The sequence below is a fragment of the Antedon mediterranea genome, chromosome 2 (genome assembly GCF_964355755.1).
Source record: "Antedon mediterranea chromosome 2, ecAntMedi1.1, whole genome shotgun sequence".
Taxonomy (NCBI): domain Eukaryota; kingdom Metazoa; phylum Echinodermata; class Crinoidea; order Comatulida; family Antedonidae; genus Antedon; species Antedon mediterranea.
This window is the reverse complement of record NC_092671.1, coordinates 18,817,976-18,830,930: the sequence shown is the minus strand read 5'-3', so window position 1 is coordinate 18,830,930 and position 12,955 is coordinate 18,817,976. Positions and strand designations below refer to the sequence as shown.

The 12,955-nt window shown below is 34.5% G+C and overlaps 1 protein-coding gene across 1 annotated transcript; it reads right to left on the bottom strand.

The window, feature by feature from the left end:
* Positions 1–6,610: 6,610 nt before the first annotated feature.
* LOC140039752 (uncharacterized) lies at positions 6,611–8,963 on the bottom strand. The gene is made up of 3 exons (XM_072085363.1): positions 8,877–8,963; positions 8,028–8,281; positions 6,611–7,830 (listed from the first exon to the last, which is right to left on the bottom strand). The coding sequence occupies exons 1-3, from the start codon at positions 8,926–8,928 to the stop codon at positions 7,594–7,596; spliced, it is 543 nt and encodes a 180-aa protein (XP_071941464.1). The 5' UTR covers positions 8,929–8,963; the 3' UTR covers positions 6,611–7,593.
* Between the last annotated feature and the right edge of the window lie 3,992 nt (positions 8,964–12,955).

The window sequence follows — 12,955 nt, the reverse complement described above, 5'->3', positions numbered from 1 at the left end:
TATGATATAACTCAGATATCAGTCTGATATCGGCAATTTCTCACACAATGATATCATACAATATGATATAACTCAGATATCAGTCTGATATCGGCAATTTCTCACACAATGATATCATACAATATGATATAACTAAGATATCAGTCTGATATCGGCAACTTCTTACACAATGATATCATACAATATGATATAACTAAAATATCAGTCTGATACCACCGACAACATCTCACACAAATGATATCATACATTATGATATAACTCAGATATCAGTCTGATATCGGCAACCTCTCACACAGTTATATCATACAATATGATATAACTAAGATATCAGTCTGATATCGGCAACTTCTTACACAAATGATATCATACTGATGATATAACTTAGATATCAGTCTGATATCGGCAACTTCTTATACAAATGATATCATACTTATGATATAACTAAGATATCAGTCTGATATCGGAAACTTCTTACACATTGATATCATACAATATTATGATATAACTAAGATATCAGTCCGATATCGGCAACTTCTCACACTAATGATATCATACAATATGATATAACTTAGATATCAGTCTGATATCGGCAACCTCTCACACAATGATATCATATAATATGATATAACTTAGATATCAGTCTGATATCGGCAACTTCTTACACAAATGATATACAATATGATATAACTCAGGTATAAGTCTGATATCGGCAACTTCTTACACAAATGATATCATAAAATATGAAAAAACTCAGATATCAGTCTGATATCGGCAACTTATTATACAAATGATATCATACAATATGATAAAATTCAGATATCAGTTTGATATCGGCAATTCTCACACAATGATATCATATACATAATATAATTTAGATATCAGTAGGCGTAGGCTAAATTTCAGAAACTTCTCATACTAATGATATACTGTAATACAATGATATAATTCTGATATCAGAAACTTTTAATTTTATGATATCATCCGATAATCTCAGACTTACATCAGTCTCATACCTTGGGATAACATTTTATTTCATACCTCGCCATGCTCATTAAACTCTAACAAAATATATTAATAATAATAAACATTGAATAAAGGTTGATGTTTTGTAGTGTTTTTAACCAATATTACGTTTGTTTATCAACGTTAGGCCTATTTAAATTAAAGTTAAATTCCATTTATTATTTTTGGTTAAAATGACATGTGCTTTTAGGTTGCTTTTATGCACGTAGATATCGATGTTTCAACGTTAAATTAACGTTGGATTTTGGTTGGCATTGATTTTTTTTCTATCATCAATTACATAACAAAAATGTATGTAGTAACTTGGTTATTGGTTTATTGGTTATTTTCATGCTATAGCAAAAATTATCCACCGTATATCCACCATCTTTTTTCACCTTCTAGGGAGTCACCAGACATGTTATTACATTAGGTTAACTACCTAACTACTGAAAAAAAGTCTTCTTGGTTTTTATAGAAGAATTTTGCCAAATTTTGTATTTGACCATATTAAGGGAAATTCATATTTTTTCGTCTTGATTTCTGTTACAAATATTTTATTTATGTACAATTAACCAAATATTATATTTAAATTCATGCCTGTACCTGAGCTTTAATACAAATGTTCTACATATAGTAATGTATAGCCTTTACCAGTTGTATTGAATCAAAATGACCTTTCACGCAAGATAAAATTTCATAAGATACAAGCTTGTCATTGGTTGGTTTCATTTTGATACACTTTTTAAACTGTTGTCAGTTGCATACTACAAATCACATGCAAACTAATCAGAAGAGACTGCATTGTCAACGTCGTTATCATTCATCACATTTTCTCCTGGTCTGGCATCTGGGTTCCTTCATGTCATATCCACTTTCCAGATCCCAGCCGTTTGATATATGGGTGTTCACAAACATCAGCATTTTCACACATTTTTGTAACAAAAATAGCTCGATTCTGCCTCATACAGTGGAATGGAACTGCTATTTAATGTTTTCAGCTTTTCCAATGGATTGTTTGATGATGATTTTGGTCTGTTAAGATTGTTTAAAGATCTTCTATCTATGTTTGTTTAGTGTCAAATTGGTGTTTACTTCATGGATCTTTATAATGATTGCGATATTAATTTTATGAATCTTCTAATTATTTTGACTTTGTACATATTTTTAGTTAGCTCTTCAAAAACTTGTTGGGTCTGGCCTTTCCTTTACGAAGAAATGAACTGGGATAGTCCACCCGTAAAAGGCATGGAATCATGGTAGCGCGACACACACATCTAATGTCAAAGTAACTCGTACACATTGGTGTTGCTGATGTATCTACGGTTTTTCTTCCAACATCTAACCACGCTGATACATCAGGATGACTGCAATATCAGTGCCTGATGCCTCGTTTCACTCTTTACATCGCTGATGTTCACCGCGCTCCTCAAAATTTATTTTTCGTTACGCGGATGCATACCACTGTATCAAAACATTCAAACTCTTTTGACACCCTTACTACTAATTATACTGTAATAATGTTATCTCCTTGTCCCACTACTTTGCTCCTAACAAACTCTCCCTTAACCCAATCATAACATCTTATTTGGAGTTATAATAATGATGTGTCCATACTTAAAACTTTATTGAAAACTATGAAATCCCATCAGTTAAATCTATTAAATTTCATTGGGTTAATCATTAATAACAGCCTCTCATCATGGAAACTCTCTAAGAAAATGAGAAAAAAAGTGTTTCTTTGAATCCTATCTAAGTTATCTTCCTTCCTCCCCTCTAGTATTCTCAAAACCTATTATCCTTAACTCATCCTTTCTTATTCGAGCTATCGTAATATTATTGTCTTAGCCAACCCAACAAACATCCGTAATTTCATATTCTGCAAAAATGCTTCTAATTATATATCTGGCGCCACTTCTTGTTGCTATACGCTTGGGTGCACACGGAACAAGAAAATTTAACTGATGAATTATTCATGTTTATTTTGTGACGTTTCATTAAGGGGTCCCCAACTTATGTACAGGCTCTAGTTAGTTTCTTATTATCACAAGCCAAGTGGACTAAAAGGCTCTAGTTATTATTGTAAACTAGTTAAACTGTAAGGCCTAAGCTTATAAATTAGTAGATTACTAAATAAAAACAAGATTGTTTTCTTACCTGTAGGCCTATTTACAATGTGTTAGTCTATAAGTATGTATAAGTTTATAGCATATATAGTCATGCTAATTAATATGCTAATTACCAGCTTTCTGAAATTAGTTGACAGAAGTTGCCATTTAAGGAAGATACTAAAAATAAATATTTTATAATTTTCTTCAGTAGGCCTATGCATAATCAATTTTTTTTTTAAACAGAAACGGACCTTTGACCCTTTCTTAAGAGGTCATGGTACAGGATTTGGCACTTAAGAATTACGTTTTCTTGGTTGGGAAAACGTATTATTGTATTGCACAACGGGGAAACCCGGGGACTTTTAGTATGTTGTTTCAGACAACATTAGGGACCTATCCTGAAATTTTCAGCTTTAGCATATTTATTTCTACCTCAAAGTCTAATACTCCTGGACTATATAGAATACTACTAAATACATATGTTGCGCACCCTTCAAATGTACATACTGCTTTAATATTTAACCAAGACCTATGGTTTTCCGACTATCCGCACTATAAATTGCTTTAAAATACCTACTTTCCCGCATTGGGCCGGCCCAAGTGGCACATTTCTGGATTGCCAATACTTTTTTACGCCAATCTCTATGGTGAACGACCGTGGATGTGGCGTATCACAACTTTAAAATGTACATTTGTGGTAAAAGAAGCCTACGTCTACATTAGATTGGTTGGGTGGCGCATGGCATATTTACCCCTATCAAGATTTTGGCCTAGCCGAAATAATGAACCAACTTCCAGGCCTTAGGCCTAGACGAATGTCCGATAATAACTAATAAAACAGTAGGAGGAAGTCTACTCTAGATTGGTTGGTGGTGCATGGCATATACCCCGGTGAACTATCAATTTCTTGATTTTGACCTAGCCCTACTACACTATATCTATATATCTTTGAAATATATATAGATAGTGTTTGCTATGACGAATAAGAATTAGTAACCAACTTCACGGCGCTCTTCTATCGCTCCTCCTTCGAAACTTGCAGCAGGTGTGTTTTGGAAATATGACGTCATGACCTCGCCATGCAGGGCATCATGAGTACTGTATTCATGAAATATGCACGGCCTCTTTAATTCAATTACATTCAACTTTATTTCAGACAAACTGTCTATATGAAATTACAAAACATTACGTGACAACCGTCATTGATTTCTGAAGGTACTCAATTATTGATTAAAATTTTTTTTTCTTACAGGATGTTGTAGACAACCCGTGAGTAGGTTGGATGAAGTATAATTGAAACATTTTGAGTAATTTTAAGGGTTGGGTACGAATACTAAATTAGCGCCAAAAGAATTGTACGTAGCCTACTGTTATCGGCAGCAGACGTAAGTACAGTGGTGCCGCCAGGATTATGTAGGCCTAGATGTGATATTCAAATACAGTATTTTACTAAGCCTGCGTTATAATATACAATTGTAATACGACGACGACGAAGGTGGCGACGACGACGACGACGGCGGCGGCGGCGGCGCCGACGACGACTAATAAAATAATATACCACTTCAGATAATACATCTGAAGTAGCTATCCTCGCGACACTCGTATCCCGCCGACGGCCGCGGCATTTCACGAGTACAATTTAAATTTTGTTTTTGCTTTTCATAATTCTGTAAAGAACAACTGTAACTTATCAGCCTCAAGAATTTAAGAAAAACGATGAAGCATTATTTTCCACAAGCAGATTTATTGCACTGAGATATAGTTTCTATCTTGACCGCGCGCGCCTTTGTGAATCCTTCCTTCATTTTCCTTCCTTAGATTTTACCAACTTTCCACGAAGCTTTATTCGGTTTCATACAATTGCAGAATTCAAATGAATTACACACATATGAATTGTCCCTCTATAGATACATCGTACTATAAATTGCTAAAAAGGAGAAAAGGCCTAATAGAATGAAAAATTAGAAAACTGTACAAACGTCGACACACAGTAACCAATTAATATACAAAATGTGTAGTTTTTATTTATTAAATATACCAAAATTAACAGATAATATTGTAAATTAGTTTGCATTAAATACCTACAGTCAGAGTATTGAGGTCGTGATGCAACCCTGCTCTTTGAACACTTGTATACACAAGGAGAGACACATTCAATGTGACTGAATTGTTAACTTTGGCAACTTTTAAAACACGAGTAAATCAACTTAGAGCACAAAACCCACCTTTTCTATGCTGAGAAAGCATTGCATAAACAAATTACATCAGCGAAAGGCAGCGCATTTAAGTATTATTAATTATTATGTAATTGTACTGTAGATGATTTATTGCCTTATTAATGTTTCAAAAAATGATTTTGATTAAAAATAAACAAATATATAATACACAAATACATTAGTAAAAGGAAACAATTTGATGTGATAATATTAAATCGATTGGTTGTTTTGCCACTTATACATTTTTCACTATATACTGAATTTAAATTTTCTTGCACATTGTTTATGTTGTATTTTGAAATGAATGTTCAATTAATGACATTGGTAAAACATTGTATTCAATAGTTATTTACTTTTAGTTCAAAGACCTCCATTTAATTAATTATGATACTTGTGACAAATCAGTTGAAAATATTGAGTTCTCCCAAGAAGATGTTTTTAAGCAACTCCGAGGTTTGAAAATCGATAAAAGTCCTGGTCCAGACAACATCCATCCATGTCTACTTAACAAGTGTGCTGAGGAGTTATCAGAACCCTTGTATTTTTTATTCAAGAAGTCTACAGAGGAAGGTAAACTACCAAAAATATGGAAACGAGCTGATGTCTCTCCGATCTTTAAGAAAGGCAGCAAATCACAAGCGTCCAATTATCGACCGATAAGCCTAACATGTATTATTTGCAAGATCTTTGAACATATTATTCGTAACAACATACTACGACATGTTAAGAACAATGCAATACTAACAACAGAGCAACATGGTTTTGTTGAGAAGAAATCATGTCTGACAAATCTTTTAGAATTTATGGAAGATGTTACTAAGGCTTTGGATGACAACAATAATGTTGATGTCATATTTTTGGACTATAGTAAAGCTTTCGACAGCGTTCCTCATAGGAGATTACTCATGAAATTGGAGAGCTATGGAATCAAAGGTCAATTGTTATTATGGATTAAAGATTTTCTTGATAACAGACAACAAAGAGTCAAAGTGCGTCATGCTTCTTCCAGTTGGGCTGATGTAATTAGTGGAGTTCCACAAGGCTCGGTGTTGGGCCCTACATTGTTTGCATTATATATAAATGACCTACCAAAGTATGTGTCTAGTCATATAAAGCTATTTGCTGATGATACAAAGATCTACTCAGTAGTTAACAACAGAAATGATGGGCAATTATTACAAGAATCTTTAAACAATGCACTGCAGTGGAGTAAAGAATGGATGTTGGCTTTTAATAAAAGCAAATGCATGGTGATGCACTTTGGGCATTCAAATGTTCATTTTAAATACCAAATAGATGAAGTTGAACTGGAAACAGTTGAGAAAATAAAGGACCTAGGAGTACTAATTACTAATGACTGTAAACCAAGCCAACACTGCGCCAAAGTATCTCAGCGGGCCATGAACTGTTTAAGAAGCATCAGAAGGACTTTCGTATATATGGATAAGGATTGTTTTAACGTCATCTACAAGCATTATGTACGCCCACATCTCGAATTTTGTGTTCAAGTATGGAATCCGTATCTTCAAAAGGACATAAATGTAATTGAAAGAGTACAACGTCGTGCGACTAAATTAGTTCCATGTATCCGTTCATATTCATATGAAGATCGTTTAAAGTTTCTTGGCCTAACAACCTTGTATGACAGAAGAATTCGAGGTGACCTGATTGAAGCATATAAAATTGTTAAAGGTTTCGAGGGTGTAGCCAAGGATGACTTTTTCCAAATGAGAAGTAACATTAGCAGAATTACTCGAGGGCATCACCTGAGATTTTTCAAGCCTACTTTCCATAAAGGATTGAACTGTAGAAGACATACCTTCTCGCAACGAGTAATAAACCATTGGAACAGTTTACCAGCCGACGTTGTCAATTCTGAGACCGCTAATACCTTCAAGAATCGCATCGACACAATGTAGTTGATATGGGGTTTAAAAAGGCACATCGCCTAAACTTTCCCATTATAACTAAACTAAACTAAACTAAAAAACATTTATAATAGACCTTTGAAACATGTCATGGGAGGCCAGAATAATACAATAAATTATAATTCTAATACTATAATACAGCGTTTATGTCACCTTAAGTGACTATTTAAACTCAACATTGTAATCAAACCTAGATAGATGCATGGTATATTTTAAGTTCAAGTTCAATATAACATTATAAAGCAAAATAGCATGATATCAATACATCAATAGGAGCATACAATAGCAAACTTAATCATTATCTGGATGTCAACGTCGCTAAATGAAACTGTCGACCTAGGACTTTTGCTGGTACTCTGAAAGTTTCATTTGCGGTCCATATGCTTGTAAGTCGCGAAGAAATTCTTTGACTATATTGATATTGGTGTTAGTGCGCATATAGATGGTGACAATGCAAGGGTTTCCCCAGGGTGGCATATCAACACAAAGTTTCATAATGCGATGGTTTGCTGACGGATGGGATGCTCGACCAACTTCAAACCAGCTTCTCTGAAATACTTCATGTTCAGTTTTCTAAAGATAAAATGATTCATTTGTCAAACACTTCATATTTTCCAAGATCATCCAAAATATACCACTTTATACCCTCTAGGTTTGAACAAAGAAATGAAATTTCACTCGGAAAAAACTGTTACCTTTCAGCACAAGGGTCGTATCAGGTCTAAAATGGCCATATAATAAAACAACGATTTAAACAAATCTAAACTTACCCGTGCACAGCAGCAGCACATGCAGCAGCTGCAGCAGCTGCAGCAGCGGCTGAAAGGACGGAAAAACTTTAACATTGATTCCTCACTATCGATAAATGTAGTCATGGAAGCTCCAATCATGCCATCAAGCTCGACAGCTCGAATGCTCTTTAGCGGTAGGAACTCATAGTGGAAAACATCGCCAGCTTCACATTTTACAGAGTATTTTGTCGGTTTCTTTGTGCTGTCTGGAGGAACTGCAGCAACTTCCGTTTCTAAAATGATTCAGACGATATTGATGAATAAGTTCATAATTGTAAAATCATCATATGTTTGTCATTCAATCTTTTCGAAAGTGTATGTTTCTTTTAAATCAACTAGTTAAATTAAAATGTTGTTTTAAATAATGTAATTCCTAATATAGAACAAAATGTTGAAACAATCTTCATGAAAGAGTTAACATTTTGTTTGAAAACGTTAGATAGCTCTGATTGAAGGAACGCACAATAAATTTTGGTTCCCACTAAAGACCGATTTACACAAAAGAGAGACAACGTTAATAACAAATATAGAATCTATGTTATTCTTTATGACCATTTACACACAACGCGAAGTGGACGGGTGGTTTCCGCTCAGATAGATATTGATTCTACGTAGGACAAGTTACGCAGTTTTCCGCTTACCGTTACCGTCGGTGTAAATCGGCCTTAGACGTAAACGCAACGTAAGCTAGTTGACCAATCACAAGCTGGGGTTGTGACAGTATACTGTCACTTATCATTGGTTAACACGCTTGCGTTTCGTCGTTAAATCCCTGTATTTTGTCTCTAGTGGAAACCAAGCTTAAGTGTGCAATTATTAAACACATACTCTCTGTGCTTTCGTTTGACAGCATAATCAATCTACTATTGGTGAGGAACATCCTCCCTCGTGATATCGTTTTCTTAGTTGGTACAACTGGATAGTTCGGAATTGGCAGCAACTGAAAGTCTACGTAATCATATGGCATGAACTGACCGTTGGCCAACATAGTTTCACTACGACAAAGCATGTCTATGAAATATAATGTAATGCTGTTACTTCGCGAAGAGTTACGAAACACTTTTATTAAATTAATTAAAACTATTATTTTTAATATCTTGCATAAAAAAATCTATCCATCTAAGATCTAAGACATATGCATAACATTCTTGTTTCCAATCGTTTACTCTGTTTTGATTTGAAATGATCACCAAAAAAGTATTTGCCATAAAGTTAGGCCTAATTAGTCAACGTATTATTACTATCAATAACGATAGGTATAGTCGTTGGTGCTATATCGTGTAAGAATAGTCCTTATTGGGACCAAACAATAAGCATAATTATTCATTACTTACCTTTCATAAATTGTTCATAACTTATGTTTCCACCGAGTTCACTTCGAACGGTCTCAACATTTTGCGACAGTTCGGAAACGGTTCTGTTCAATTCCTGCGTCAACTTTTGGCTACTTTTGTGACGAGCTGGAATGGAGTTAACCACTTGTAAGGAGTTTGGATCATAGTGGTAATCCGTAGCAGACTGGTGATCCGCCGATCCACTTGGTTGAGTCATTACGACCTGTAAAATGCGAGCAGCATTAGTAGAAAATGTGAAGGGACTTTTCTTGGTAATAGGAGGGCGAGGAGGAGAGGCGGGTGGCTTCAGGAGAGGTTGGATAATTCTAGCAATGATATTTTATCAGAGAAATATAAAGTAAAACACAAACTATGTGGTATGAGTTACGTTTTGCAATGTTGTGCAATTTTGCTCTATTGCGCTTTCGGGTGCAGGTCAAGTCGGCCCCAAACCGTTTTGGCCAAAGTCAAGTCGGCCCCACGTCAAGTCGGCCGCAAGTCAACTCGGCCTCAAGTCAACTCGGCCTCAAGTCAACTCGGCCTCACGTCAACTCGGCCAAAAACTAATCGGTCAACTCGGCCACAATAAAGTATGGAACGCAAAAAGTGCTTAATATTATTACGATTCTTACTATCCACGTTTTAAAAAAAATGAAGAAATAAAAAATATAATATATAAAAAAATGAACTCATTGCCGATATGAATAGAAGTACCCGCGTGTTACAAAAAACACGTGTAGGTACCGTTTAGGAAATCGAAGACGGAGGCCTACTTTCCACCATTTGGCCATAGAAAAAGTGATCGTACATCGTTTTTGTGCATGATTTGCGTTTTTAAAAAAGGGGAATCCCCCGGTCAGCGAAAACACGTAGCAGTTGTAGATATCGAAAAAGCTGGCAAACGCGCAGGGAGGCTCAGCTACGAAATTTTATTAAACGTAAATAAAGGAAAGTTGGTGAAATAATTCCTATTTTTTTTTGCTAAATATATTAGGCCTATTGTCTAAATAATAATATTCATTAAAAGTCAGAATTATTCATAGTTAAAAAATTGTGAAGAAATATTATTTTATCAATCCCTTCATTTGCACTTTTTGCGTTCCATACTTTAACGGGGTTGAGTTGACCGATTATTTTTTGGCCGAGTTGACGTGAGGCCGAGTTGACTTGAGGCCGAGTTGACTTGAGGCCGAGTTGACTTGAGGCCGAGTTGACTTGAGGCCGACTTGACTTGGGGCCGACCTGACTTTGGCCGAGACGGTTTAGGGCCGACTTGGTTCGAAACCGCGCTTTCCTGTCCGGCAATTAAAAATGTTTTCGCCTTCCTAAAATAATAATAATAATAATAACAGGATTTTTATAGCGCACATACCACTCAAGAGTGCTCAAGGCGCATTCAAAAAAATAAAAACAAATCATACAAATGCCTGACAAATAAAATGAGAGATCATGCTGGTAAAGCCATGACGATTTTTAGAACCTTAATGTTTAACCACAGATTAATAAAAATGATAATGATAATGATATCGAACATTTATAGTGCTCTTTACCGGAGTCTCACAGAAAAGAATAACTATTGAAAATTTTCTGGAGAGATGTGACGAGGAAGTTGGTTCCAGATCCCTGGTGCCTGAGCAAAGAAGGCCTTAGGCATGGATTTTGTTCGTTCTAGGTGAAGTAGTGTTATAAAGACACTTATATGAAAAGGTTGCAATCTTGTACTGTATACGCTCTTAAACGGGCAACTAGTGAAGTTGTGAAAGCAAAGGAGAGACATGTTCAAATTTTCTTACCTGAAATCAAGTTTAGCAGCCCTGTTCTGAAGAAATTAGAGACGCTTAATATATTTCTCAGAGCAACCAAAGAGCAGAGAATTACAATAATCAAGACGGGACAACACCAGACAGGTGGACTGATTAATGTACTTTCGAATTTTGTAAATGTTACAAAATTATAGTTAATTGATTTGTTAGAGAAAGAAGTAATCTGGTCAGACATAGTTAAGACATGCAGCTCAACCAGAAATAAACGAAACGGGACAAATTGTTTTATACCTGTAAATGTCTGTGTTAAAGGTCACTATTCAATCGATATCATGAAAGCAACCGTGGTATGGTGGTCAAGCAACACATTTTTGGTTCAGATAGATTTTCTAATGTTTAATATTCAGTATTTCTTCTAATGCATCATAATAAGCATATGTTTCTTTTATATAAAAGAACTTATAAATAAATTTATGACATAGGCTTAAATAATGTTTGTCTTAAAAGAATATTTAATACAATTAAAGGAACTTAAGAAATTTGAAATTCTTTTGAAAAAGCATGTTTAAAATTACAAGATCATGTAAAGTTTGACAGCACATTATTCTTTATGCGAATGATTAAAAAAATAAACCTACCTTTTTCATTTTAGAGCCAAAAATGTTTCCCAACTACTCGAAATGTATAGCAACAATAAAGTAATGATGATTACATTACTCTTTCCCTGAAAAGGCGGAAGAACAAGTACAAGAAAATGCAGAACAAAAATGGTAATTGATTAGTTTTTAAAAGAATTACTATAATAAAAGGAAATTGTACCAATCCCTTTTATTAAAAATAATAGCAGAAAAATAACAACTTGGCATGTTACCAGACAAAAGCGTGAACAATTTTAAAGAGGAAATAAAAAAATAAAATAAAAACGAATACAATACTTCGAATAAGCAAAATAAACAGTTACATATATATATTTTTTTAATGTAACTGTTTATTTTGCTTATTCGAAGTATTGTATTCGTTTTTATTTTATTTATATATATATATATATATAAACACAAGAGGCAAAGAACATTAATTCTAAACCGCCCGGTGATATACTGAAATTTAATTAATTAATTTGAAACGATAAAGATGAGGAAATCTGTGAGAATGAGAAAAAGTCGCCCCAACCGAGACTCGAACTCGGACCGCCTGCTTGATATGCAGATGTCCTAACCATTAGACCACTGGGGCTTTCATGGTATTGTTCGAACTCGATTGGATAACGACTCTTTAACATTCTCGGCGTGGTACGGCGGAACAGCACTAGTCCTCAGTTGTACGCACGCGCAACAGAGATCAAATTGATACGCCCTCATCTTTCAATACTTTTTCTCATTCTCACAGATTTCCTCATCTTTATCGTTTCAAATTAATTAATTAAATTTCAGTATATCACCGGGCGGTTTGGAATTAATGTTCTTTGCCTCTTGTGTATATATATATATATATATATATATATATATATATATATATATATATATATATATATATATATATATATATATATATATATATATATATATATTCAGGTTGAAATTTTCAGACCGTTTGGATAGAGTGCTCAATACCAAGGTAGAGCATAAATAAATAAAATAACAGCAGAAAACTTGGTTACTTCATTGTTTTAATCACTACAAATTTGTTTCGTACGACCAGCATGTAGCTGGCCGCACTCTTCAGGTGAAATATTGAAGAGTGCGGCCAGCTACATGCTGGTCGTACGAAACAAATTTGTAGTGATTAAAACAATGAAGTAACCAAGTTTTCT